Genomic DNA, 25466 nt, shown 5'->3' with positions numbered 1-25466 from the left:
AAGTTGCTCAACACTCCACCCAAAAAATTGGATTCCACCCAAAACCCAAAAGACTCCACCAAAAAATTGCTAAGAATTCAGCAAAGTTGCAGGATACAAAATCAACATACAGAAATCAGTTGCATTTCTATGCATCAATGATGAAGCAGCAGGAAGAGAAATGAAAGAATCAATCCCATTTACAATTGCACCAAAACCATAAGATACCAAGGAATAAACCTAACCAAAGAGGTAAAAGATCTATACTCTGAAAACTATAAAGCACTGATGAAAGAGATTGAAAATGACACAAAGAAATGGAAAGACATTCCATGCTCATGGACTGGAAGAACAAATATTGTTACAACATCTACACTACCTAAAGCAATCTACACATTTAATGCAATCCCTATTAAAATATCAACAATATTTTCCCACAGAGCTAGAGTAAACAATCCTAAAATTTGTATGGAATCACAAAAGACACAAATAGCCAAACCAATCTTGAGAAAGAAAAGCAGATCTGGAGGCATCACAATTCTGGACTTAAAGTTATATTACAAAGCTGTAGTGATCAAGACACTATGGTACTGGCACAAAAACAGACACATAGATCAATGGAACAGTACAGAAAACCCAGAAATGAACCCACAACTATATGGTCAATTAATCTTCGACAAAGCAGGAAAGAATATCCAGTGGAAAAAAAGACAGTCTCTTCAACAATGATGTTGGGAAAATTGGACAGAAACATGCAAAAGAATGAAACTGGACCACTTTCTTATACACAAAAATAAATTCAAAATGGATGAAAGATCTAAATGTGAGACAGGAAAACATTAAAATCGAAGAAGAAAACACAGGAAGTAACCTTTTTGACATCAGCCATAGCAACTTCTTACTAGATATGTCTCCTGAGGCAAGGGAAACAAAAGTAAAAACAAATTATTGGGACTACACCAAAATAAAAAGAAATAAGACTTGGGGTGCCTGGGTGGCTCAGTCAGTTAAGTGTCTGACTCTATTTATTTATTTATGTACTTATTTATTTATTCTCAAGTTAGTTAACATAGAACCCAGTGATCCATTGCTTACATATGACATCCAGTGCTCATCCCAAAAAGTGCCCTCCTTAATGCCCATTACCCACTTAACACCCCCCCCCAACCCTCCCCTCCATCAACCCTCAGTTTGTTCTCTGTATTTAAGAGTCTCTTATGGTTTGCCATAAGATTTTACCTTCCCAGGCCGGCTCCATGACTTCCTAGGGTTGTTGCCTCTACTGCCTGCTCTGGGTACTCTGCCAGCTATCCCAGCTGGTCACAACAGAACCTTGCCACCATTGCTCTCTAGCTCAGGGCATGCACTCACCATTTCACTCAAAGAGGGATGGAGTTGGGGGGGGGTGCCTGGGTGGCTCAGTCTGTTAAGCACCTGACTCTTGATTTTGGCTATGGTCATGATCTCACTGTTGGTGCGACTGAACCTGGTGTCAGGCTCTGTGCTGGTGGGGTGGAACCTGCTTGGGATTCTCTCTCCCTCTCTCTCTGCCCCCCCCCCCAAATAAATAAATAAAAATAAAAAAAAGATGGATGGATGGGAAATGACTTCTCCTTGGAGTTAGGTTCTATTACAGGGGTCTCATAGCAAGGTAGGTTGGTGCCACAGCTCTTTGATTGCTATGTATTTCCTCCAGGGTAGGATACTGAGTAGAGGTAGGTTCAAGTAACAGCTTCCCTGCTGTACCTGAAAACCCTTTTTTCTTTCTCAGCTCAAGTTCTGTTGCCAAGTTCAACATACCAAGCCAGTCTTTTTTCTTATAGTGGATTTTCTCCTGGGGGCCCCACAATTCCCTTCCCTATTGTGATTTGGCCTTGTGGGTCCTCACACTCATCATCCCACTTACCACGATGCCCACTATCCACGCCTGCATGGGCCTAAGTTCTATTCATTGACACCGATGGACTTCATTTCCTGGGAGCCCCATTTAATTCAATTGATGCAAGCCACTCACACACTCAATTTTCATTTAGGTTCCACCAGAATCTTGGGTGATAGAAATGTGAATTAACTGAGCACATTCCCATGGGTTGTGGCATGAGACTATCTAGACGTGAATTCTGAATGGCCCAGGAGATTGGTCTTTATATTTAAAGTTCCCTGAGGTAGGGGCACCTGGGTGGCTCAGTTAGTTGAGCATCCAACTTTGGCTCAGGTCATTATCTCATGGTTTGAGTCTGAGCCCTGCATCAGGCTTGCTGCTATCAGCGCAGAGCCTACCTCAGAACCTCTGCCCCTTCTCCACTTGCTCTCTCTCTAACAAATAAATAAACATTAAAAAAAAAGTTCCCTGAAGTAACTCACAAAATGTTAAATGTAAACATTTTGGTTAACTTGCTTCTTATTGATTATATGCCTAACATAGATGGTCTGAAGGTAAAATTAGCTTGAATCTCTTACAAAATATGGTTGTGAAAACCATTAATGACCAATTTTATTCTTGGAACTGATACCTAACAAGACTTTGGCTGGTCTGTTCACCTATCTTTTCGGAAAAGAGGAAGAGACCTTTGATCATTTGATCTGGACCACCTTAGAACAGAGACATGGGGCACTAGTTGGTGTTGAAGTAAGATGTCTGTCCTAAGGAGACCTACTCAAGGACTATGGTCTCCTTTTCACATACACCAACCCCATTGTTAGTTGAAATGTGTGCACCATGATCCTTTACCTAATCTAGGTTTCAAACATATGGCCGAGAAATTGTTCTCTATAAAATAATTCCGCTCTTTAATTTGGGATTTGGCTTAATGGATTTGTTATGTTTTCAAGTCATTATGATAAATCCTTGGCATGAGGATGAGTGTGAGCTTTATCTGTAAAATGGGGTTATGGTAATTCCTGCTCATAGGGTTGCTATAAGGATCAAATGAGTAATATAGACAGTAGCAAATGTATATGTGCTCCCTGCTCAAGGTGTTCAAAGGCATGCTATTGTCCACAATAGAATCCAGATCCTTGGTGATTTGATTTCATTCCCATTTTCCTCTCCTATCTTAACTGAACTACTTAATACACATACATTTCTCCACCTCCATGCTTTATTCCCTTTGGTTCCTCCGTCGAAATATCCTTCGCATCTTTGCCAACTCCTGCGCTTCCTTCATGACCTGATCCGCACACTTCAGGAGAGGTTCTTCCTATCACCTAAGCTGAAGGGAGCCATTTTCCCTCCATACACTCCAGATCATTCTATTTGGATCACTCTTACCGCAACCCTTACTTCCCACTTTTTAATGTACTAATAAATGTACATATCTCATCTCCATGAAATTCTAAAGGGCAGGATCTGAAAATATTTCATTTTGAATATCCAGTCATACTTGGCCTTGGTCCTGCCCAGAACAGGGATTAAATAAATGTTTTATGAATGAATGGGTTAAAGAGAGTTTATACTTGGTGTGGTGGTGCCTGAAGTTTGAGTTTTCATGGGAATCAGCTTATGTGTTTATTTCCAAAGTTTAGGATTGTTTTTCTTTGTGCACTGAAAATTGATTAAGGAATGGGAGATTATTCTCTTGATCAAAGGTATCTGATCTGAAACTGGATCAGAATACCTCACAGGTCCCATCTAACTTTAGGAAACTATGAGTCTATTGTCTGGAGAGATGCCAAGATGACAGCCCTGACTCATCTTTGTAGGTATTCAGGGATAGGAGCCCACAAGGCTGTGGGTAGAACTAAATCATTGCAGCTAATAGATTAATTTGTGTCACTCCAGAATTAACAATCTAGTGGACAGAATCCTTAAATCGTTCCTTACCCAAATTTCCAATGCATATTTGAGTTTCTGGATAATAGAATAACAGAATTTTTGCATTGGAATGAAACTCCCTTGCCGCTGAGGCCATCTTCCCAGGTAGAAGCATGCTGCCTTTAGCATCTCTGACATACCTTCCAGGCTTTGCCTGAGCACGTCCAATGAGCAAACTCCCACTAGTTTTCCAGTCCATTGTTGGATAACCCAGTTGTTAGAAAGGTTTCTCTTATATTAAGTCAGTATTTGTCACTTTATCATAATGGTGAGACTTTATCATGTTGGTCCTATTTCAGCTTTGGAGCAACAGAAAAGCCTGTTCTCTCTCCCATACGTAAACTTCAGATTTTCAAAAACGTATCTTGTGCATTCTCTAAGTCTTCACAGGCCAAACTCCTTTAGCCCCTTAGGCAGCATGGGGGACACATTTCTTGTCCTCTCTTAAATTTCCTGTTTGGCAATGACCCTCCTAAAATGTAGTGAGTGGAACACGCTACTCTCACACTTAATTATAACTACCATTTACCACTCAGTCACCTTACTAGAGTGGCTTTGCTTATGTATTTCATCTCATTTAACTTTCCTCACAACGGTCCCATGCAGACAGTTCTTACAACTGTTATTTTATAGATAAGGGGTCTGTAGCTCAGATAAGTTAAGTCATTACTGGACTTAGGGTTAGGAGCAGTAGAAAGCAGAACTGAATGTGATGGCTTTCAAAACTCATAGTCCTCCACCAGTATGATTAGTTTTACTACCCAACAAGCTACTTACAATAAACAAAAATCTAATTTCTTTTGCGCTGTTCTGCAATCTACATAGTCCCTGTTTTTAAGGCAAATGTGATTCAGAAAGTCTGGTGGCTGGTAGATAACTGGCAGTACCCTGGCCAGAGGGTCTGGCAGTGTGGCCTAAACAAATGCCAGTGAAGACTGTCATCCCCCAGCACTGCCTGAGTTCCCTGTTGGTATGCTGTAGGCATCCCAGTGTTCATTTGTTAAATATTTTTACAAGTGCTTCCTTGGAGCAAGGAGCTGTTAGGAAATGGGGTAACTATGGGCAGGTGCTTTGGGGGAATTGACAGTGAATCAGACCCGGGTTGCCCTAGTAGTTTATTATAAAAAAAAGATGACACATGCTAAGCAGCAGTAAATGGAGTGGAGGGGTGATGTTATTGTGGTGCCTCAAATTTCAGAGGAGGGAGGAATGATTTTCAAGAGTGGTGGGGGGGGTATCTGGCAAGTTTTTGTGGAGAAGGTTGCATTTAAGCAAGTTTCTTACTTTCTCTGCTTTAGTTTCATACTCTAAAGATGACATTAAAACTGGTTCTTAACTGGTAGGGTTGTTATAAGCATCAAGTAAAACAATTCAAGGGAGTGCACGGCACACTGCCTGTCATTTAGTGAGTCATAAATAAAGTTAATTATTTTAATTTGAGAAACATTTTTAGATTGGAATCAAACACAGGATTTTGAAATCATCCAGGCCTGGGTTCAAGTCCAACATGGTATGACTGTGCGCACTTAATTTCTCTGAGCCTCAGACTCCTCATCTGTAAAAGGGGTGAATGAAAGCCCTGCTTCATAGATAGGTGGATAACGTGAACTAATGCTTTTAACACAGTGACCAAAAAGGAGTAAGCTCTCAGAGACTGTTACCTGTAATTAATTAATACCTTTTGAGCCGGGCCTTGGAGGATGGGTAGGATTTGGGTGAGAGCAAGAACATGACAGAAAGAGTACACCAGGTGCAAGGTACATTGTGACTGGTTGGGAGGTGACTTCATCTGGGCCATAGAATGTGTATGAAGGGAAGAAGGGGGTTCAGGGACCAGAGGTGGCCGGTCTTGGAGGCCAGAATGAGGAGTCTGGGGTTTACTCTGTAGTCAATGAGGCCATGCAGTCACATACACTATGTTAAAAATCTTGCTGGATTTTTGTTGTCCCTTAGTTCCTCCTATTTCTGTGTCCTGATCTCTGTGGTCACTCTCAACTTATTCCATCATGGCCCATCATTTCCATCTTCATGACTGCAACTGCCTCCTGACTAGCCTCCTTGCTTCTACTCTTGCGCCTCTTCCCATCCGCTCTCTATGCGGCAGTTGTTCGAGTGATTTTTTTTCAATGCAAACCTGGTGGTCTACCTGCTTAAAACCTCTCAATGACTTCCCAGGTACTTAGGGTAAAATCTAAACCCCTTATCATAATTAAAAACCTTCTGTGTGATCTAGCCTCTTATTTGCCCTCTCTATCAGTCAGCATTCTGGCAGGAAAGTAGCATAAATCAAAATGGGTAATTTGACGAGTGTCTAATAAAGCTGCTATTTACATGGGTGCGGGAGGATTTGAAGAAACTAATAAGGAATAGTGAAGTCTTGGGGGGGAGCAATAACTCCAGGAATTGTTCCCCACCTCTAGGTTGAAAGGACAAGCAGATAGAGCCACCGCAGAGCCAACGGAATAGATCCATGGGGTTCACTGCCTGACAGAAATCATGGCTGTTGGCAGAGGATCGAAGCCAACCAACCACAGCCACCTGCCAGGGTGGAAGCTGGGGAATAAATACTTTGGTTCATTCTCCTCAAACCCTCTGCTTTCCTTTTAGTGCCTCTTGTTGACCAAACCCAACCAAAAGTCAGAGGGCATGGAAGCTCACTGGTGCAGTCCATACAGGTGAGCTTTCCCAGGCAAAAAGTTGGTTACAAGAGTGTGGCAAGTGCATCTGGAGGGCTCTTATATTTTTTCTAAGGTACCTTGTACCTTATATGCTGTTTCCTTCTGTCTCTTCAGGCCCGCCCCTTCACCTAGCCAATGCCTGCTCTTCCCTCTGCTCTCAGCCTGAGCATCAGCTACCCACAGAAGAATCTTCCCTTGACTTACCCCAGGTTAGGTCATCACCCTCTGTCACATGCTCTCATAGCACCCTCTAGTTATCTTTTGATATGCATATTAAAATTGCATAATGATTAATTATACAATTATTTGCTTAGTAATAGTTGTTCTGTTAGACTGAGAACATAGGACCCAGTTGGTCTTTTTTTTTTTATTTTTTATTATAGTATCTTCAGTCCTGAGTACAGTGAACTCCATAGAAGCCCAGTAAATACTTGTTGAATAACTGAATAGTAAATACCAACATTGTTCTGTCTTCAAATTTCTCTTTGCATGTCACCCAACTTCGATCAGAACAGGTCTTGCTGATTTTAGGTGTGAACCTGACACCTTAATGGGCCCATAAGACTACAGGATATTTCAACAAATATCTTTGGAGTGTCTACAATGTTCTAGGCATTGGTAAGTGCGAGGGATACAAAGATGGGTAACATTTGGTACCTGCCCTCAGCAGTTCATAGTCTATTAGGGAAAAAAGTAATGTAAACAAATAAATAACAGTGTTACAAAAGCTATTCTAGCTGTCTAAACAATTTGTCTCTGGAACACAGAGAAGAGAATAAGGAATTCTGTTCTGTCTCTAGGGCTGGGAGAGGTTTAACACTGGACATCTGAGCTGGACCTTGAAGGATGGATAAGGTTTGATCAGGTGAAGGGCTTCTGGGCAGGGGAAATGGCAAAAACAGAGAATGTGGCATATGACGGCAGAGACTTGCGTGACCTACGTACTTTCCACAATTAGGGGAGTCCGATAGTCAGCAGAATTTTCCAGGAGGTTTTAAAGTCAATGGTAATTTTATATAAGTAACACAGTGAAGGACAAAAGCAGGAGACACTGGAAGGCAAAGGAGGAAGGAGACATTTGAAGTCCTGCAAAGAAAAGGGCAAGCTGGACAACAGCCAGAAGTAGCACGAGAATCAAAGGATGACAAATGGTTTTACAGGTATTAAAAGAATCCCTGAGGAGTTACTGCCTTAAAAAACTCAAGTCTACATCTGTCCTGGTCCTGATGCCTGACTTGTGATCTGAAAACAAATCTGCCATGTCCCAGGACAACGTGTACTTTTGTGGAGGCTCCTAAGACCGGGACATTAGGTGGTTTTGTTGGCACTGCTCTGTGGTACTTTTGAAATACCTTTTCCCTCTGAGTGCCAACTTAATGGTACACTATCTTCTTTTAGTATTTTTGTCAGTGCTCCTCGCTAGACTCTTTTTTTGACAATTCATATTCTTGCCACCTGCCTATTTGCCAAATTCACATCATTTCAACGTTATCTTCTTATGTTCTCTGTTTTGTGGAGGATTCTGAAGGCAACAACCATTTTTCTTAATTAACACATCCAATTTGCCCAATGGGCATGTGTTGTTAGTGCTAGGTGCCGAGTCCTGGAGATACACAGATGAATACGATGTTGTCCTTGCCCTCCAGGAGCTTACAATCTAGCAGAGGAGACAGATGCAAAACAGATTTTTTATGTTACCGAGACTAGATTTTAATAGTTTCCACCGCAAAAACAAATGACAATTAAGTGATGTGATGGGATGTGTTACCTAATGCTACCTGGTAATCATATTGCAATATGTGAACTGTGTACCTTACACTTACACAATTGACATTTTATGTCAATTATATCTCAATATAAATAAATTAAAAAAGAAGAAAATTAATTACAAACAAAAGAAAAAAGAAAAACTATGTCAGCTTTTTCAGATATTTTGCTATGGTGTTCAACATTTCTTATCTTTTAAAATCTCCCCTGATGTTCTTTCCCTAAGCAAATATTCCTCTTTTGAAAAAAAATATAATTGTGAAATCTGGAACTGTCTTCCTTCTCAAAATAACCACCAGGGTTCCCATCAGATAATTCTTCCTCAGTCTTCTATAGACTTATTTGTCATAGGCAACATTTATCATCTTAGAGGAATGAAACAGAAATTGAAAAATGTCATCATTCCACTATACTTTTTAAAAGAATGAAACCTATTTTCTCTTTTTGATTTTTACACAACAGAACTGTTAATATTCTAAGGGTAATAATTATTACTTAAAAAATAAAACACCGTCAAAATAATGCAGATAATTCAGAGATCTCTTTCCCTAGGATATTGCAGAATAAAAACAAACCAACCAGCCAGCCAGATTTTTATAAAATAAGATAGTAAGTGAAATGATGAAGATAATCCCAGGGTCTTAAAAAAACACAGAAGTAGTTCCATGAAGCAGTCTGGAGAGGAGGGCATGGGAGGTACTGCTGGGAAATGACATCTGACTGAACCTCAAAAGAGGAAGAGACATTAGTCTAGCACAGGTGAGTGCAGGGAGCACCCAGGCAGAGGGACAGTGTAAGAGCACATAGAGGGTTAGGGAATGACAAATGGTGTCTGGGAACATCAGGAGTTGGTTTATTTTGGTAGATTTAGATTATAGGCAGCTATTGTAGGATTTTGTGATCAAAGCTTCATTTTAGATACACTGTTGGAGGTGAGAAGAATGTGTCTGAGTGACAGTATAGGGTGGGAAAGGCAGGTCAGAAGGCTCTTATGACAATCCAAGTGAGAGAGGGTGAATGGCCAAAGGATGGAGAAGAGGACTTGGATTTTGAGACATACTGAGAAGGCAAAAGCAGGCAGGATTTGGTGAGGGACGCAATACGGGAGTGAGGAAGACAGAAGTGTCCCAACAGAGTACTCAAGTTCAGATCCTAGTTTAATGTCTGTGAACAAACCAGCTAATTACTCAGATGAGGTGTTGGCACATGAGGTTAGGTCTTGGCATTGAAGCTTAAATCCCATTACTTAGTAGTTTCAAACCCTGCTATCATCATTCAGCCTTAGTGAGTGTCAGTTTCCCCATCTTTAAGATGGAATAATGAGAGTGGCTTCACAAGGTTTTAATGAGAATTAAATGAAATAAAATATACGAGGCCTTTATAAAGTTAAAGGACTAATCACATGTAAACGTTTTTGCTCAAGAAGTGCCATTGTAATCTTTGCAATCAAATCTTGCACTTCTGTTTGTAGTGTGCAAAATAAGAACCTCTTTCAATATTAGCCACAGAGAAGACTAACTCCATAAATAGCATCAAAATTTTGGATTTGAGGGTAAGACAGGATGGACGTAAGACAAGAGAAAATGATGCTTAGTCACTGTCCTGTTTTAAGCAGTAGGCCTCTGCTCTAATAGTAATCGACTTAAAAGAAGAATTATACTATAACAATATTATAGCCAGTGATTGTCATAAAATATAGAAAAGGACCTAATAATGCTGGATACATGATTTGTTCTTATAATGTTAATTTTATTTCTTCAATCCTTTCTTCAGAAAGAAAAAAAAAACCTCTTTTAATCACTAATTGAGCTCCAAAACTCTGTAACAATGAAAGCTCAGTGTGTACAAGAAAGCAAGACCTAATGCTTTTTTCTCAACATTCTCACTTTCCACGACAGGAGAGGGTTTTTTGATAGGAAAAATGAAGGAATTTTGGAATATTTTGTCTTCCTCTTGGTGGTCTCAAATAACTTCTAATTTTACCAAGTGACTTAACAGTTTAACAGTTGTTCATTAAAAAAAAATTAATATTTTACTAATAGATTAACTAACGCTTGGAGGAAGTGGGCTTTGAAACATGTTTTCAAGGTCGTGGCTGCCATTCTAGAGGACTTACTACACTTCAGATGACCTATGAAAGCTCTGGTAAGAACAGTTGACTCAGTAGGATCTGGGAAATTGTTCACTCTCTCCCAACTGCCGCCCACCCCACAGTTGGAACTTTTCACCACTTCCTAGGCATATAGCAGCTAAACAGAAATAATTCTCTGATAGATGCAAAGCCATAGCTTGGGCCAAATCTGCTTTGACTATATATGGGTAGGGGAGATGCTACAGCATTCTAGTTAAAAAAGGGAATAGGGGCACCTGGGAGCCTCAGTTGGTTAAGTGTCCAACTTTAGCTCAGGTCATGATCTCATGGCTCTTGGGTTCAAGCCCCATGTTAGGCTCTGTGCTGAGAGCTCAGAGCCTGGAGCCTGCTTTGGATTCTGTGTCTCCCTCTCTCTCTGCACCCCCCCCCCCAAGTAAATAAAAACATTTAACAATTTTTTTTTTATTTTTTTATTTTTTATTTTATTTATTTTTATTTTTGGGACAGAGAGAGACAGAGCATGAACGGGGGAGGGGCAGAGAGAGAGGGAGACACAGAATCGGAAACAGGCTCCAGGCTCTGAGCCATCAGCCCAGAGCCTGACGCGGGGCTCGAACTCACGGACCGCGAGATCGTGACCTGGCTGAAGTCAGACGCTTAACCGACTGCGCCACCCAGGCGCCCCTTAACAATTTTTAAAAAGGGTATAGAGTTTTGAATATCCCTTGGAGCTAGTAGTCATTAAGAATTATATCCAGAGTGGGGTGGGGGTGGGGTGATGTGATGTGTTTGTGTGTATGTCGGGGAGTAGATGGCAAGAGATGTTTAATTTAACATATAAGAAAGGAAGTATTGTGGTATGTTATAAATCAGGGATCTGTTTTCAGTTTGGATTACTTCTGCCAAAAGTACTTTAAAACTCCAATAACCATAGTTCATAGCTGAATCCAGACACTAGATGACAGAGCAGAAAAATATCTGTCTCTAGGCAAAATGAGCCTGGTGAATAAATTGTGGTTAGACAGAGAGCTGCTGCATCCCATGGGCTTTTTGAGTTTGCAAGCAAAGAATCAAGATGCAGAGTCACAATGATTCAGAATGCTAAGATTTAGCAAAATATGGGACCGAAACGAAAGGTTGCACACCCCAGCCCAAACAGAGCAATGAAAACAGAGCATCAGACCCACCCAGCATAGATGAACCCAGTCAGCCATGTCCACAGAGGGATTTATCCAGCTTATTTTTTTTTTTTAATTTTAAAAAGTGTTTATTTGAGAGAGTGAGAGAGCATTCATGCACATGGGGGATGGGCAGAGAGAGAGGGACAGAGAGAGTCCCAAGCCAGCTCAGAGTTGTCAGCACAGAGCTCGATGTGGGGCTCAATCTCATGAACTGTGAGATAATGACTTAAGTCGAAATCAAGAGTCAGATGCTTAACCGAATGAGCCACCCAGGCACCCCTCTAGCTTTTTAGAAAGGAGGAAGTGGATACAGGGAAGAATAGAACTTAGGAGTATACAGTCTATCAGTGTTCTCTTACTGAGTAGATTCAGTCCTTGCCCCAGTGTTTTCCTATAAGCCCCGAGTTAAAAAGAAAATTCTCCAAGTCACAAAAATGACAGTGCCCAGAGCAAGTTGAATCAGGCTGGTAGTCCCCTTACAGAATTTCCTTTGGAGCTGCCTTATTCGTGCATGTTACTGTGAAGTCCCCTTCCACAGGGGCATGAACTAAAAACAATTTCTTGTACACGTCCTTCCATTCCCACCCCCTCCAAAATGGACAGCTAGCTGCCCAGTTATTGAACAATCAATTCTTCCCCTCCTTTTATTAGACATGCCCACCTGTAACATATGTTAAGTAGGTCCATTTATGGACTCTTTAATCTCACTGACCTGATTCTTTTTTGCCATGTGCCAAATGATTATTTACTTTTGATTTTTTAATTGAGGCATAATTGACATATAACATTATATTAGTTTCAGGTGTACAATATAATGATTTGATATTTGTATATATTGTAAAATGCCCACAGTAAGTCTAGTTAATATCCATCACCACACATAGTTACAAGTTTTTTCTTCTGACGAGAACTTTTAAGATTTACTTTCAGCAACTTTCAAATATACAATGTAGTATTATTAACTATAGTTACCATGTTGTACATTACATCTCCATGACTTATTTCTATAACTGGAAGCTTGTGCCTTTTGACACCTTTCATCGATTTCTCCCATCCCCCACTCCTCACCTTTGGTAACCACCAATTTGTTCTTTGAATCTATGAGCTCTGCTTTTTTTTTTTTTTTGATTCCACATAAAAGCAAGATCATCCAGTATTTGTCTTTCTCTGTCCGACTTATGGACTTATTTCACTTAACATAACACCCTCAAGGTCCCTGCACATTGCCACAAATGACTGGATTTCATTCTTTTTTATGGCTGAATAATATTCCACTGTGTGTGTGTGTGCGCGTGTGAAATAATTTATTTATCCATCTTTATTCATCTGCACTTTGGTTGTTCCCTTACCTTGGCTATTGTGAATACTGCCGCAATGAACATGAGGGTGCAGATATCTTTTTGAGTTAGTCTTTTCATTTTCTTCAGATAAATACTTGGAAGTAGGATCGCCAAATTATATGGTAGTTCTATTTTTAACTTCTTGAGGAACTTCCACACTGTTTTCCATAGTGGCTGCACCAATTCACATTCCCACCAACAACGCACAGAGTTCTCTTTCCTCCACATCCTCACCAGCAGGTATGAGCTGCTGCTTGTGGTTTTGATTTGCATTTCCCTGATGATGTTGAGCACCATTTTGTGTACCTTTTGGCCATTCAGACATCTTCTTTGAAAAAATGTCTATTCAGATTCTCAGCCCATTTTTTAGAGTATTTTGCTGTTGTTGTTTTGTTTTTTTACTTTTATTGAGTTGTAAGAGTTCTGTATATATTTTGAATATTAACCCATTATCAGATACACATCATATTTGCAAATATTTCCTCTCATTAGGTAGGCTCCTTCTCATTTCACGTCATTCATTTCCTTTGCTGTGCAGAACCTTTTTAGGTTGGTGTAGTCTCACTGGTTTATTTTTGCTTTTGTTGCCTTTGCTTTTGTGTCAAATCCAAAACCAAAAATTATTTCCAAGACTGAGGTCAAGAGGCTTACTATCTTTTCTTCTAGAAGTTTTATGGTTTCAGGTCTTATACTCAAGTCTTCAATCCATTTTGAGTTAACTTTTGTACATGGTATAAGAAGGTGGTCCAGTTCATCCTTTTATATGCAGCCGTCCAGTTTTCCCAACACTATTTACTGTAGACACTGTCCTTTCCCCATTGTGTATTCTTGGCTTCTTTGTCATAAATTAATTGACCATATATATGTAGGTTTATGTCTCGTCTCTCTATTCTGTTCCATTGATCCATGTGCCTGTTTTTATGCCAGTACCATACTGTTTTAATTACTATATTGTAATGTAGTTTGAAATCAGGGAGTGTGATGCCTCCACCTTTGTTCTTTCTCAAGATTACTTTGCCTATTTGCTGTTTTTTTGCGGTTCAACACTAATTTTAGGATTGTCCTATTTCTGTGAAAAATGCCATTGGAATTTTGATAGGGGTTGTATTGAATCTGTAGGTTGCTTTGGGTAGTATGAACATTTTAATGAAAGGAGTTCTTCCAATCCATGAGCATGGAATATCTTTCCATTTTGTGGTGTCTTCTTCAGTGTCTTTCATTAGTGTCTTACCGTTTTCACGGTACAGCTCTTTCATCTCTCTGGATAAAGTTATTCTTAGGTATCTTATTCTTTTTGATACAATTATAAATGGGAACACTTTCTTAATTTCTCTTTCTGATAGTTTGTTATTATTGTTAGCTTACTGTTATTGTGTAGAAATGCAACAGATTTTTGCATATTGATTTTGTCCCCTGCAACTTTACTGAATTCATTTATTAGTTCTAACGGGTTTTTTTTGGTGAAGTCTTTGGGGCTTTCTACATATGCCATCGTGTGATCTGCAAATAGGTACAATTTTATTTCTTCCTTTCTGATTTGTATGCCCTTTATTTTGATCGGATTCTTTTTTTTTAAGCTTATTTATTTATGTATTTGAGAGCGAGAAAGAGAGAGAGAAGGAGAGAGAAAGAGAGAGAAAGAGAACACATGAAGGCAGAGAGAGAGAGGCAAGAGAAGGAGAAAAAGAGAATCCCAAGCACGATCCGCACTGCCAGCACAGAGCCCTATGCCGGGCTCAAACCCACAAACCATGAGTTCAGCTGAAACCAAGAGTCAGACGCTCAGCTGACTGAGCCACGCAGCACCCCTATTTTGATTGGATTCTTCATTCATGCACCAATACCAAATTTGAAAAACACTAAATTTATAATACATTTTTTAGCTACTAGGGCTAGTATGTCATTACTATCTTTTTCCCCCCAGAATATTCCTTCTCATTTTGAGGTTTCTTATGCTGACATTTCCTACTTAGTACATTTTGGCTAGTTTCTATCCTTCCTCGGTACCACTCATCCCCTCGCCCATCTTCCATAATATTCATATTCAAAATGCTCTTCAGTGGTGACTTTAAGTCCCCCCCACCCCCCATAGTCCTTTCCGACACGTTTTCTTCGCTCTAATCCTTCAATGAATATGGAGAACCTGAAGCAATCTGGAGATGTCACCATCAACACAAGGAATGATTTCTCCTTTACACTTAGATTGTTATTTCATTATTTGCTCATTTAATTGCTTTGCACTCACATCTCTAATTTTCTTCAAGACAGTCTAGGAGATTTTCTTTTTACTTTTAACAGTTAAGGTTCTCTTTCCTTTGACCCGTCCCCCAGTGTACCCTCCAGCTAGAATGCACACTTCTAGCCAAATTATTCTCCCTGCAGTCACCATACACGTCCTGGCCTCTAAAGGCCACTCCTTTCTCTCAAGTCCTAATGTACATACAACAAATGTATATAATGTTCATATGACCCATTTTCCACTTAGCCAACCTGGTTACTGGTCTTTTTACTTTATATCCTTCTTCCCAACAGATTAGAGAGGCCAAGTGCATCCTGTCTTATTTGTTCCCTTCTTCTTCACCTCACCTGTGATACCACACATGTCTGAGGTGGTGTCTTGCACTTTCTTTAACCATTTTAACCACTGTTTCTTTAATTACTGTTACTGTCGGCAACAACAATTGCACCTTCACACCTGCACCCGGATTGTTCTCTTACAGGGATGTTTGCAAAGTGGGGTGTGAGCTGAATCCAGTTTAGAGGCTTACTGAGTTTTGACTCCTCTTTGGAGAAAGCCTGTTTTCCTGATTTCTATTTTAAGGACTTCAGAGAGGCAGATTTCATGGCATGAGTCAGCACCAGGGGGCAGGAGAGAAGGCAGCATGAATGGAAACAAGCATAAACTCAAAAGGACTGTGTGAGTAAATGGCATAAGCATGTGAAAGCCTCCAACACGGTTCTTGGGACCTAGTAGGTAGGCTATATAGATTAGTTGAATGTGGAAGTTTTAAAGTCCTTTAAGAATGATTTCTTGGTTATAGAAAAAGTCCTTGTTCATGGTAGAAAAATTTAAAGATACGAAGAAGCAAAATTACAAAGAACATTTTATTGATTTTATTTTTTTAATGTTTATTTATTTTTGAGAGAGACAGAGTGCAAGTGGGGGAGGGGCAGAGAGCGAGAGAGACAGGGAGACAGAGAGACAGAGAGACAGAATCCAAAGCAGGCTCCAGGCTCTGAGCTGACAGCACAGAGCCCGATGTGGGGCTTGAACCCATGAACCGCGAGATCATGACTTGAGCCGAAGTTGGACACTTAACTGACTGAGCCACCCAGATGCCCCAAGAAAATTTTAATTACTCATAATCTGACCATCCAAAAATAAGCACTGTTAACATTTGGGTAGAACATATTCTATTTTCTATGCAGGCACATTTTCCCTCTAAAATGGGATCACAATACAGTCATTATTTTATATTTCTCCATAACTTTAATTGGCAATACCCACTTTTTTAGTTCAACGTATTCATCGTGAGTAGAGGCACAAACTCTGCCCATGTTCCTGTTTGGGCTCTGACCTAACCAGTCCCTGGCAAACAGCTCAGCTTCTCTGAGTTTTAGATTCTTCCTCTGTGGGATGGGGGTGGGAGGGGGGAGAGGAAGACTTTGGAAAAAGAAAAGAAAAACAGACTGAAGCCAGTGATACCTAAGGCACCTTCCACTCCCATCATTCTAACTGTTGATGGGGAATTAAAGGAAGTCACTCTGGTGCAATGGTTGTTGCCCTGGCATCAGTCAGGTTCTAATCCCAGCCTTATTTATGAGATCCTGGGTAGATTTCTTGACCTCTCAGTGCCTCAGTTTCCTTATCTCTCGAATGGGATTAATAACACACCATTTAGGGCTGTTCTGGGAGATGAATAGCTAAGACACATGGAACACTTAAAACGAGTGTTTGGCACCTAGTACAGGCCCAACAAGCAGGAGCTATTGATTAATATATAAGAACTCAGGCACTGGCCACCTGTGGCAATGGAATAAAAACTAAAACTGAGGGAGAGGGTACTGATCTGAGAACTACCAGGGGTTGAACACACGCGCTGGACACTGCTGAGTTTTCTCATCACAGTCTTATGTAACCCTTGGAACAATGTCATTATCTCTCCTTGAACCGTGAGGAAGGTGAGGCTGGAACTTGCCAAGATTCACGTAGCTTGTAAGTGTCAAACCCAAGGACTATGCCACCTTCAGCTAGTTTTGGTTCAGTTGAGGGGCTAGATCTGCTACTAGTTGGGTGTTTCCTTCTTAAATTCAAACCCAAGCTTTAAGTACCTTCCTGGTGATACTCAGCATGGGTGTCTTTCTCTTCAGTAACTATTTTAACAATTCCAGTGTTTGACAGTAATTTGAAAGACACAGGGATTTTTTTTACATCGTACATTGTACATTTTGTACATTTTAATTGACTAGTGTATATCAAAGTTAATAGAGGAGAGCTAGGAGGTGGGTTTTATAAAAATAATTTCTACTCGACTTAGAAATTTAATTTTATGGTTGTAACTGATGGTCTAAAAACTCCCCAAACTAAACAAAGTAACTGGTTCGGGAGAGTCATTAAATTTACAGGGTGATATTTTAACATTTTGGTTTCCACCTCACTGCCAAAGGACGTCAGAACTGAGTTGAGGGATTTGGATCGAACACTGGCTGTGTGGCGGACTCGCCACATGAGTAAAAAAGACCATTTCATTTCTGGCTTTAGTTTTCTCGTCCAAGGAGAAAAACTGAAGAATAGATCTAAATACAAAGTGCCTTTTAATTAAATGCCACGCCACCGTTCTAAGGGTCTAGCGTGCTTTATTAACGTTTGTTTAGAGAAGTTGGTAATTCCTAGCAGCCTTAGTCCGCTCCCGTGGTGCATTTTTAGATTTTCCCTAATTAAAAAAACATGCAGCCAACCTCTGATTGCTTTGGCTAAAGGTGAGGGATAAAATGAGTGGATGCGCCAAGCAGTGAACAATATAAACATTTCTAGTATTATATACATTTGGAAGGAGCCACAACTCTGCGTGCTTGGGTTTAACTGTGCACAGACGCCTCAGGACGAAAAAGGCATCCCCTTGCCGGCAGTCCCGCCGAGCTGGCGCCCAGCCCGGGAGAGGTTTGCTGCTCTCCTCCCTGGCTTGCACCCGCTACGTGCTTCCCGGTGCGGCCTCTACGCCCCCCTCGCCCAGGGTTCGCATTACGGGGCTCGGTCCAGCTGCTGGCCGAGTCCCCGAGCACTCCCCCACGCGCCACTGCGGTCACGTTCCCTGGGCGAGGGCTCGCGCCCTAGCCGGGTGCTGGTTGGTCGCGGCGCGGGGCCAGCCGCCCGGTGATTGGTGCGAGGGACTGGTTCACGTGGTCCGGGGCAGATAAGCGGCCACTCCCGCGCCGCAGCCGCAATCGGCCGGAGCTACCGGCGGAACTGGGACGGCCTGGGAGCGGGGTCCGAACTTGCGCGGGCAGCGGAGAGCCGGCTTTCACGGTCCGCCGCCGCCTCTCTGCCTAATGAGCTGCACCAGGTAGGTTCACTGCAGACTCCCCGCCTCAGAGCAGAGGGGAGCGCACGGGTGCAGGGAGGCTGGGCTGCGTCGTCCTTCGGGCATCACTGCAAGTGGAGACCCCGGAGGATGGCTAGCTGGCTGATGGCTGAGTTGACTGTGGTCCCAGGGAAGCCTCGCAGGTGTGGAGATGCGCTCGGTGCTTCTTAGGCAAAGCTCATTTTGGTAGTAAGCATCCCCAAACAGAATCTCTTAACGTGAGTCTGCTGTGGTTCTGATTCCCTTTTGGATTCCGACTGTTATCCCTTAATCCCGAACAAACGTCCCAAAGCACTGGGGCAGCTTGTGGGAACAGCACCTTGACGACGTTGGTTGGATAGCTGAGCCTGGGGGGAGAACTGCAGTAGAATGTTTTGCCTTCATTCGCCCTTCTCCACCCTTCTTATCACGGTTTGCCATAGTAAACTCAGCCTTGTGGAGTTTGAGCAAATGAGTTTTTAACTCTTGGCCAGGATTTAAAATTCCAGGGAAACTGCCAAATCCTAAAACTGTCTTTCTATAAGTGCAAAAAGTGAAAATACAAAACAAAACTACAAGACAAAAAACCTTCCACAAAACTACTTTAAATAGCTCCTCCAGACATAACTCACTTAGCAGAAGACTTCTCCCAAAATCCTGCTGTTAACTATTATTAGACTCGCAAGTATAGCTTTAGCTTAGATTTGTTTGTTCTAAGTTTGTAGGCCTTCCAGAAAAATCCCAGGACTAATAAATTCTGTGAATGTTCTTTTATTATCCATTTTGTGTTAAAGACCATTTGCCTGTGTGCTTAGAGCTACTGTGAAGAGTTATTGAAGCCAGATTGAGAAATGTCATGTACAGTACACACAAGCCTCCTACCTGTAAGGATGGGGGGCGGGGAATCCATAAGCTTGGCAATATGTACGGAGGGCGAAAGGCCAGGAAAAAACTTGATGGGCACTTCTTAATTTAATATTGCTGAGCATAGTTATGTTTAAATTTTTAAATAGCTTCACTATCTTGCTAGTTATAAATATCCACTGCAAAACACTAGAAAACACCAAAAAAGTACAAAGACGAAAATAGATCACCAATGATCCTACTGCACAGAGATAAGTGACTTTTTGGTGTATTTCCTATTAAGTTTTTTATAAGTTCATATATATAATATATATTAAAAAGTCCAATTTTCAGTTTTTTCCACCTAAATGTGGATTTGTCATGAATATCTCTATATGAAATATAGATTATGGGATATGCACTTCTTTAAGTGCATGAATTGCTGACTTGCATTTCAGTTTGTTACTTGTGAATAATGAGGGAGAACGTGACAAAGTGCACAGATAATCCTCTGACTTCATTCTTTCCAGCCTTGTCACTTTCAAAACTGTTCCATGAGAATTTTATGGCAATTTTTTTTCTTTTCAAGGGGATTACCTTTCCAGAGAAGTGTAATCAATTTAACAGCAAAATCAGCAGAGTAGCCAGAGGGAGCAGAGAGTCTGGAACCATGGTTCTGGAACCTGTATGGTCATTAGAATCACCTGGGAAGCTTTAAGAATATCTACCCTCCCTGTGGATGGGTTCTGCCTCAAGTGGCTGTAAGTCCCAGGAATTGACATTAAAGAAAAAGAAAGAAAACCAACTCTCTAGGCCATTGTGACTAGACAGGTTTGAGAACCACTGGCTCAGAACAGAGAAAATGGTTCTGAGAGCTGTATTAGAGATTATCATATCCAGCCCTTTATTTCTCAGATGGGGATACTGAGACGCTCAAGTGTTTTAGGCAGTTAACCCATGGCCTTGTAGTCAGTCAAGGGCACAGCCAAACATGGGATGCAAATCTGATCGTCTAATACTGTTTTATTTTACTACATATGATAGCACATCCCTGATATTTACTGTGCTGGTATAGTTTAGTCAATATAGAAACAGTATGTGTGTGTGTGTGTGTGTGTATATATATATATATACACACATATATATATATGTGTGTGTGTATATATATATATATATATGTACATATATATATATATATATATACACACACACACATACTTGAGACCAGGGAAGAGCATTCCAGATCCAGGTGATAACCCCTCTTCTTTTTGTATTCCAGAATGATCCAGGTTTTAGATCCACGGCCTTTGACAAGTTCAGTCATGCCAGTGGATGTGGCCATGAGGCTCTGCTTGGCTCATTCACCACCCCTGAAGAGTTTCCTGGGCCCTTATGATGACCTCCAGAGAAGAAATTTTGTGAACAAATTAAAGCCTCTGAAACCGTGTCTCAATATAAAACAGGAAGCCAAATCACAGAATGAGTGGAAGCGTTCACACGAGCAAGCCAAGAAGCGGGTTGTGTTTGCTGACTCCAAGGGGCTCTCTCTCACCGCCATCCACGTCTTCTCGGACCTCCCAGAGGAACCAGAGTGGGATCTTCAGTTTGATCTCTTGGACCTTAATGATATCTCCTCTGGCTTAAAACTCCATGAGGAGAAGAACTTGATTTTAGATTTCCCCCAGCCTTCAACGGATTACTTAAGTTTTCGGAACCACTTTCAGAAGAATTTTGTCTGTCTGGAGAACTGCTCTTTGCAAGAGCGAACAGTGGCTGGGACTGTGAAAGTGAAAAACATGAGCTTTGAGAAGAAGGTTCAGATTCGTATCACTTTTGATACCTGGAAGAGCTACACTGATGTGGACTGTGTCTACATGAAAAATGTGTATGGTGGCTCAGATAGTGACACCTTCTCGTTTGCCATTGACTTACCCTCCATCATTCCAACTGAGGAGAAAATTGAGTTCTGCATTTCTTACCATGCTAATGGGCAGGTCTTCTGGGACAACAACGAGGGTCAGAATTATAGAATTGTCCATGTGCAATGGAAACCTGACGGAGTGCAGACACAGATGGCACCTCAGGACTGTGCATTCCACCAGGTGCCCCCCAAGACTGAGTCGGAGTCATCCATTTTTGGCAGTCCGAGGCTGGCCAGTGGGCTCTTCCCAGAATGGCAGAGCTGGGGGAGAATGGAGAACTTGGCCTCTTACCGATGATTAAGTAACCTTGGTGACTGGCTCTGACCTGGCATATTTCCCATGTAATTCTAGGTCTATATTGCTCAATATTAGGAAGTCTTGGCTACTTTCCTTCAGTAGGTTTAGTTTTGAGCTTCCGAGACCTGGCTACAAAAAGATAGCCACTTGAGAATTTAGTGTTGGGGTCTCTACGATGATACTGCCCAATTTTGCTTTGGAGGATCAAGTAACAGCCCGGAACCCTATTTTTGTAAAAGCAATACTGTTCCAATGCCCTTTCTCCTTCCCTCTCAATTCACTCGCTTTCATGTTGGGCAAGGAAAGGTTGAGAAAGGACAGCTGATGGTGATGGGAAGCTGTGTTAATGGTATGAGGAATGTCTAAAAAGTGCACACAAAGGGCTCTGCAGCTCATCAGAGGAGGAGCGGGAGGTCTGGTATTTTGCTGTGGTGAGAAAAATGTAAGGTTACTTTGTATTTTTAAGTTGGTTTTACAGTTCTCTCCTAAGGAAATAATGTGTAGAGGTGGAGGAGAGATTCCATCTTATGTATTCTTGCGGAGAAAAACCAAACAAACTTTAGGGGTGTTGGGTGGTATTGGAGAAAGGTGAATGAATTATAACTCGGGAGAATCAAGATTTTAAATGAAGTCTTTCTTTTCAAACATGATTTGTAAGAAAGCATGATTTGGGGAAAGTTTAAGCAAATCTGGCTTTGCAGTCCTCATGTTATGAGTGATCTTGTTTGTGACCAAGGCATCACGCTCAGATTCTCAGTACAAAATGCTGCCTGACCAAAACCCCACACCATCATCAATGGTTAACACCTTGTGGGGATTCTGTCGTGTCAAGGACAGCTCTTTGCAAGTGCCTTGATGAAGCCAGAATATTGTGCTGTTCCCAAACATCTGAAGGGTCATCTGATAACTCTTGAGTGTTTGACTTTGTGAGAAAGTCCACTCTGTATACTGGCCTCCCTTTCGCAATACTGTCATATCTTTGGGAGTGTCATCAGTATACACAACTTGCATCCTTCATATTGAAGGTGACTCATTTTTCTGCCACACTTTTTCGATGTGATGTTGGAAATGAGGACTGACATTGATTCTCAATTCAAGAATCCAGTACCTTACACATGCAAGTAGCAATGTATTTCTTGCCTATATTTGTCTTGTTGTTTTAAGTCTTTCTACCAATTTCTTTGAAGTAAAAAAAAATTTTTTTTTTAATGGATGTGGATTGTTTGGATGTGTTGTAATATACTTGTTTGGGGTGTGCATAAATCCACTCTGTAAGATCCTAACAACAGTAGTCCTTGAATGTTTGCTTCTGTCATCGGGCACGTCCATTGAGAGGTATTCAGAGAATGCAGTTAATTTTAACACATGATCTGCCATGCTGGAAAAGTACTATTGGAATAATTCTGCCGTGACAGTATTTGAGGTTTGGCTAGCACCCACAATTTTTCTACTCTAAATATTTCACTCTCCTAGAGCTATCCTTTGTGAACTTCTCACTTGAAGAATAAAAGTGTTTGATACAAGATCTGAGTATGTTTTCTCTCTCAAAGTCACAGCTAGTCAAATAAGAAATCTTCAACTGAGATTCTCCTGTTTTGTGTTAGAACAACTGAGCAAAGATAGTTTGGACCGGGAATTGGATTCACCTGAAGGTATTCACATGGTTCCAGACTCAATAGTAAGGTCACTTCCTACCACTTGACCACTAGGGCTAGGGTCCAGGGGCAGTGACTTCAGCTGCTGTGACTGTCCCCCTGACTGTCCCCATTTGTGCTTACTGCTCTTCACACACACTCTGCTGGGGCAGGGTTCTCTTGGTGGCCGCTTCTCAGCTTTAAAATGGGGAAGGAGATCACGTGGGAAGAGCTGGAGTGGCTTCTACCTCATCAGCTCCAGCACCTTCCTGAAGGGGCAAAGCTTGGAGCTGCACAGAGGGCACAGTGGGCATCAGCCCTGGACTAAAAGGAGAGGCTAGGCTCCTTGCAGTGAGAGGCAGGAGGTCTATGAAACTTAGTTGTAGTTCTAGTTCTCGTGTAAATTCCAGAAAGGATTCTGCATGGGCTATCTTAAACTTAAGGTGAAACAAATGACCAACCTATGGAAAAGGCCCAATTATGAAGAACGAATTTTATAACCTCTTTTTCATCAGAAGTTGTAAACTATAGGCCTGCAGGCTGTTATCTGGCCGCAGGTGTAATTTGTTTGACACACAGTGTCTATAACCAGGATCTTAGCCTAGATAGGAAGATATTTCACCTCTTCCCTTTGGAAGAATTTTAGGGGTTTTTCTAGTACCTAAAAAAGTGCTTCCTAGCACGCTCAAAATTATACCCTGTACAATATGATCAAGATGACTATGGCCTTGAAAATGTAAAAATTAAAGTCGAGATTACTCCCCTCAAAACTCCTCTGGTACAAAACACCTAAAAATGATACAGAAACTTTTTAAATTATACTTTAATATAATAATAATAATAATAATAATAATAATATTTTAAAAGCATTGCTGAGCTAAGAAGAAAGGAAGGGTGGCCTTAAAGGCATACTTTGTCCCCTAAATAAAAAGCAAAAGCAGGACCCCAGACAGTAAATGTGTACCAAAGCTGGACCTGTCCTGAAGTCACTTTTTAATCCCCTGGTGACCAACATTAGTCTTTAACATCAATAACTGCTAAGGGGACAGAAACGAAGGTAAGTGCCCATTAAGCTGGGAGGTGGTCCCAGTGAATATCTAGCATAACTGGGATAAGAAAGGATACAACTTCACCAAGAAAATAATACAACCCTTCTTACAAAGAAATTCAACTAGGAGAGATGCCTATATCTCTGGGTTGAGGGAAAAAACTCTTCTTAAAATTCATAACCACAATTTGGCCCTCACATGGATTTGCAATCTGAATTCACATTCCTTGCCTTTTGAAAACCTCAAACCAAACATTTATTAAAAATGGTCCCTGGTTGCAGTAACCACAGGTGCTCACTAGAAGCAAACACAAGTACTCTTTGTAAAAGTATGCCCTTAACCTAAGCCCCAAAGAATTTTCATCAAACATGAGTTCATAAACAAAGCAATAAAAAGACAGGTCTCTGACAAGATGCATGAAGAAAAAGTAAGAAAGCTAAAAAAAGGGAATTAAAAAATATAATTATAGGTATATCATAAATAAATAACAGTGCATTATGAACAACTTTATGCTAACAACTCTGAAAACTTAAAGTGGAGAATTTCTAGAAAAATGTGTTGTATCAAAATTATTTCAAGAAGAAATAGAAAACCTGACTAGTCCTATAAACATTTAAGATTAGTAATTTAAAACTGGTGGCTTAAGGGGTACCCGGGTGGCTTAGTCAGTTAAGCATCCGACTTTAGCTCAGGTCATGATCTCGCAGTTTGTGAGTTCGAGCCCTACATCAGGCTCTGTGCTAAAAGCTCAGACCCTGGGGCCTCCTTTGGATTCTGTATCTCCTCTCTCTCTGCCCCTCCCCTGCTCATGCTCTGTTTATTTCTCCCTTTCTCTCAAAAATAAACAAACATTAAAAAAATAAATTAAATAAATAAAATTGGTGGCTTACAATCTACTCACAAAAAAAATACCTGGTGCAGATATTCTTGCAGGTAAGTTGTATCAAACATTTAAGGATCAAATATTTCTGATTTTATATAAAATATTCTAGAGCATATCAAAAACAGATAACATTCCTCAGCTTATTCCTGAGTTAGCATAACCTTGATACTGAAACTTGATGGGAACACTATAGGAAAGGACAAGTGTAAACCAATCTTAGTTATTGACAGATACAAAAACTGACAAATTATTAAAATAAATAAAATGTATAAAATAATATATTATGATCAAGGTGGGTTTATTCTTTGAATGAAAGATTGGTTTAATATTAGAACATCTAGGGGCACCTGGGTGGCTCAGTTGGTTGAGTGTCCAACTCTTTGATTTTGGCTCAGATCATGACGATCTCATGGTTCGTGGGATCAA

At 40.9% G+C, this 25466-nt stretch overlaps 1 protein-coding gene across 1 annotated transcript; it reads left to right on the top strand.

Moving 5' to 3' along the window:
- The first annotated feature begins 18300 nt into the window (after positions 1-18300).
- PPP1R3C (protein phosphatase 1 regulatory subunit 3C) lies at positions 18301-22997 on the top strand. The gene is made up of 2 exons (XM_049645413.1): positions 18301-18415; positions 20535-22997. The coding sequence occupies exons 1-2, from the start codon at positions 18402-18404 to the stop codon at positions 21472-21474; spliced, it is 954 nt and encodes a 317-aa protein (XP_049501370.1). The 5' UTR covers positions 18301-18401; the 3' UTR covers positions 21475-22997.
- The last annotated feature ends 2469 nt before the right edge of the window (positions 22998-25466 follow it).

This window comes from Panthera uncia, chromosome D2 (genome assembly GCF_023721935.1).
Source record: "Panthera uncia isolate 11264 chromosome D2, Puncia_PCG_1.0, whole genome shotgun sequence".
NCBI lineage: Eukaryota > Metazoa > Chordata > Mammalia > Carnivora > Felidae > Panthera > Panthera uncia.
This window is presented reverse-complemented; position numbering and strand designations above follow the sequence as displayed.